Source organism: Amblyomma maculatum, chromosome 8, assembly GCF_055883805.1.
Source record: "Amblyomma maculatum isolate TAMU_Amacu chromosome 8, ASM5588380v1, whole genome shotgun sequence".
NCBI classification, from domain to species: Eukaryota; Metazoa; Arthropoda; class Arachnida; order Ixodida; family Ixodidae; genus Amblyomma; species Amblyomma maculatum.
In genome coordinates, this window is record NC_139351.1 from 128,030,290 (window position 1) to 128,032,573 (window position 2,284).

General features: G+C 47.2%; 1 protein-coding gene across 1 annotated transcript in view; it reads right to left on the reverse strand.

Moving 5' to 3' along the window:
* Nucleotides 1-846: 846 nt before the first annotated feature.
* LOC146182529 (beta-galactosidase-1-like protein) overlaps nucleotides 847-2,284 on the reverse strand; it is a 4,506-nt gene continuing 3,068 nt past the window's right edge. The window contains exon 2 of the mRNA XM_084575968.1: nucleotides 847-1,272. Coding sequence (XP_084432094.1) covers nucleotides 847-1,272 — 426 coding nt within the window. The remainder of the gene's footprint in view (nucleotides 1,273-2,284) is intronic.

A 2,284-nucleotide genomic window follows, 5' to 3' on the forward strand; every position in this document is an offset into this window, starting at 1 on the left:
GATGCCGCGAATCTAAAAGGCAGCGCTTTGTTTCGCCTTTTTTCTTAGTCTTTCCGCCACCTTCACATTCAAAAGGAGGAGCTCAGAGACAAAACAGACCTGTCATTAATTTGAAATTGTTCCCTGACTTACTCTGCTCCTTTCCTGTCAACATTGCATCTATTATTTTTCCTTTCAAAGGCAAGTTTGGAGCCCTTAATGCAAGTTGAGCGCCAGCTCAGGTTTAAAAACATGTAAGATCCTTGATGTTGACATTTTTTTACGCTCGTTATTAGTGCGAGCGAGCTGGATGTTCGATAATAAGTTTGGCATTCCTGACCTTTGAGGGGTGGGGGGGGGGGGGGGGGGGGGGGCGTTTTAGGATGCGAATAACCCGCTATCCTGCACCGCTACCCTCGTACGAATTCCAGTATACCTTAAACTCGCAACAGCTATCATCAATGCAACAATCTCTAAATACAATATCTCGGTACCTCCAATACCCCCCTCCCCAGAAAGATTTGACGTAGCATGTTCATGGAGGAACTCAACTCAAGGTGACGCATATCTTTGTTTCTCTCAAGTTGCGTTATTTTTTACGTCTGTGATCTGATAACATGTACTTCTCAGGTTTCTGATACGTCAGAGGCCACTTGTTTTGTTCAAGAAGTTTCGGAAAATTTGGCATACTTACTGCGAGGATGTGTGAAGGAGCATATACAGTTTTCCTCACCTCTAAGGCGACGCTAGTGAAATCACATATCCCTTACTAGATCTGAGCGCGGGTAAAGGAGACTGTGCAGTTTAATATCGCTCAAGAAGGCTCGCTAAGTTGAAGCGGTACACAGGCGCCGCGGTGAAAAAGCGCTAGTTCTCGTAGTCCAGAAGGGGCTCGCCGACAAAGCTGACTCCGCTTTGACCTTCCTTTGGTAATTCATCGACCTCCATCACAACGAGGCTATTCTTTTTGGGGTATGGCGACAAGAACACGGCTGGCACGTACAACCTCACTTGAGGCCCAATCTTGGGCCAGTACCGCCCGACGTTGATGCCGTTGACGAAGACAACGCCCTTGGTGTAGTTAGACGGGTCCAGGAAGGTGTCCAAGGGCTGCTGCCCCTCAGGCAACACGAAGGTGCCATGAAAGAAGCAAGGTGCAGTTCTGCAACCCTTTCTTGGGTATCTGGCCAGAAATTGCATCAGATATGTTTTTTCCTCGGCTCGCGTCAGGGGCAACGCTTCCATGGTCCAACCGGTCACGTTAACTCCGTCAGCGGTCACTTTTCGTATTCCCTGAAACGGAGAATGCTGGCGTTATTACGTTAGTGTCGTGATGCTGTACAGTACTTATCAATCCTTTAAATTCCTAGCAATCGCTGCGCTCAAAGAGGACACCTCATCCGCGCCGTAATAAAGTGATTTGGGTTGGTTTATGGAATTTAACGTCTTAAGGTGACTTAGGCTTACTGAGATGCCATAGTGGTGGGCTCCGGAAATTTTGATTATCTGGGGTTCTTTAACATACCCTGCCATCGCATAGCACGGGCGCCTTGCATTTCGCCTCTATCAAAAACCGGCCGTCGAGGCCGGGATTCGATCCCGCATCCTTGGCTGTCGAGCGCCCTAACCACTGCGCCACCACGGCGGGATGATGAAAGGGATAGATGGGGAAGTGTGAAGAAGGGAGAATGAAAGAGCCGCTTTCCCGGTGTGGGTGGCTTTGAATTAATTGCGACCAACCTCGATCCGCCCACCAGGGGTAATTCACAACGTTCATTTTGCCATTTTCTGCGTTATTTTCTGTCACGTGAAAAGCTAAAACTACCACATTCGGTTGTCTTCGTGTTATTCCGGAAAAAAATCACAACTAACACTTAATGTGCTTCATTATGATGAACAAATCTCGGCACTGAATTGGCTGGCCTGCAGTGATGTTCCTCAATCGCACGCACGCCAGCTTTTTCGCATTTTTGTTTCCTCTGGAATATGGCCGGCGTGAGTAGCGTTATATATTCTGACACCTCGCGCTTTTTCTGCTTCACTCCTTAAAAGGAGTAACCACTATCATACATGTCGCAACCGAGCATATGTCTTACCGACGACGAAGAAAATTGTGTTCATTACATAGGAAGGGAGCAAGGAGTTCCGGGTGGGTTAAAGCGTTGACCTGTTTTCAGATGAAAAGGTAACAATGCATTTAAAGTGCTGAATTATTTACTCACTTATTGGAAGTCAAACTGCCGAGTTGTGTACTTCGATGTGAAGCAAGTTTGGAGAATTTATTTAGGCACCCAGAAGTTGCACA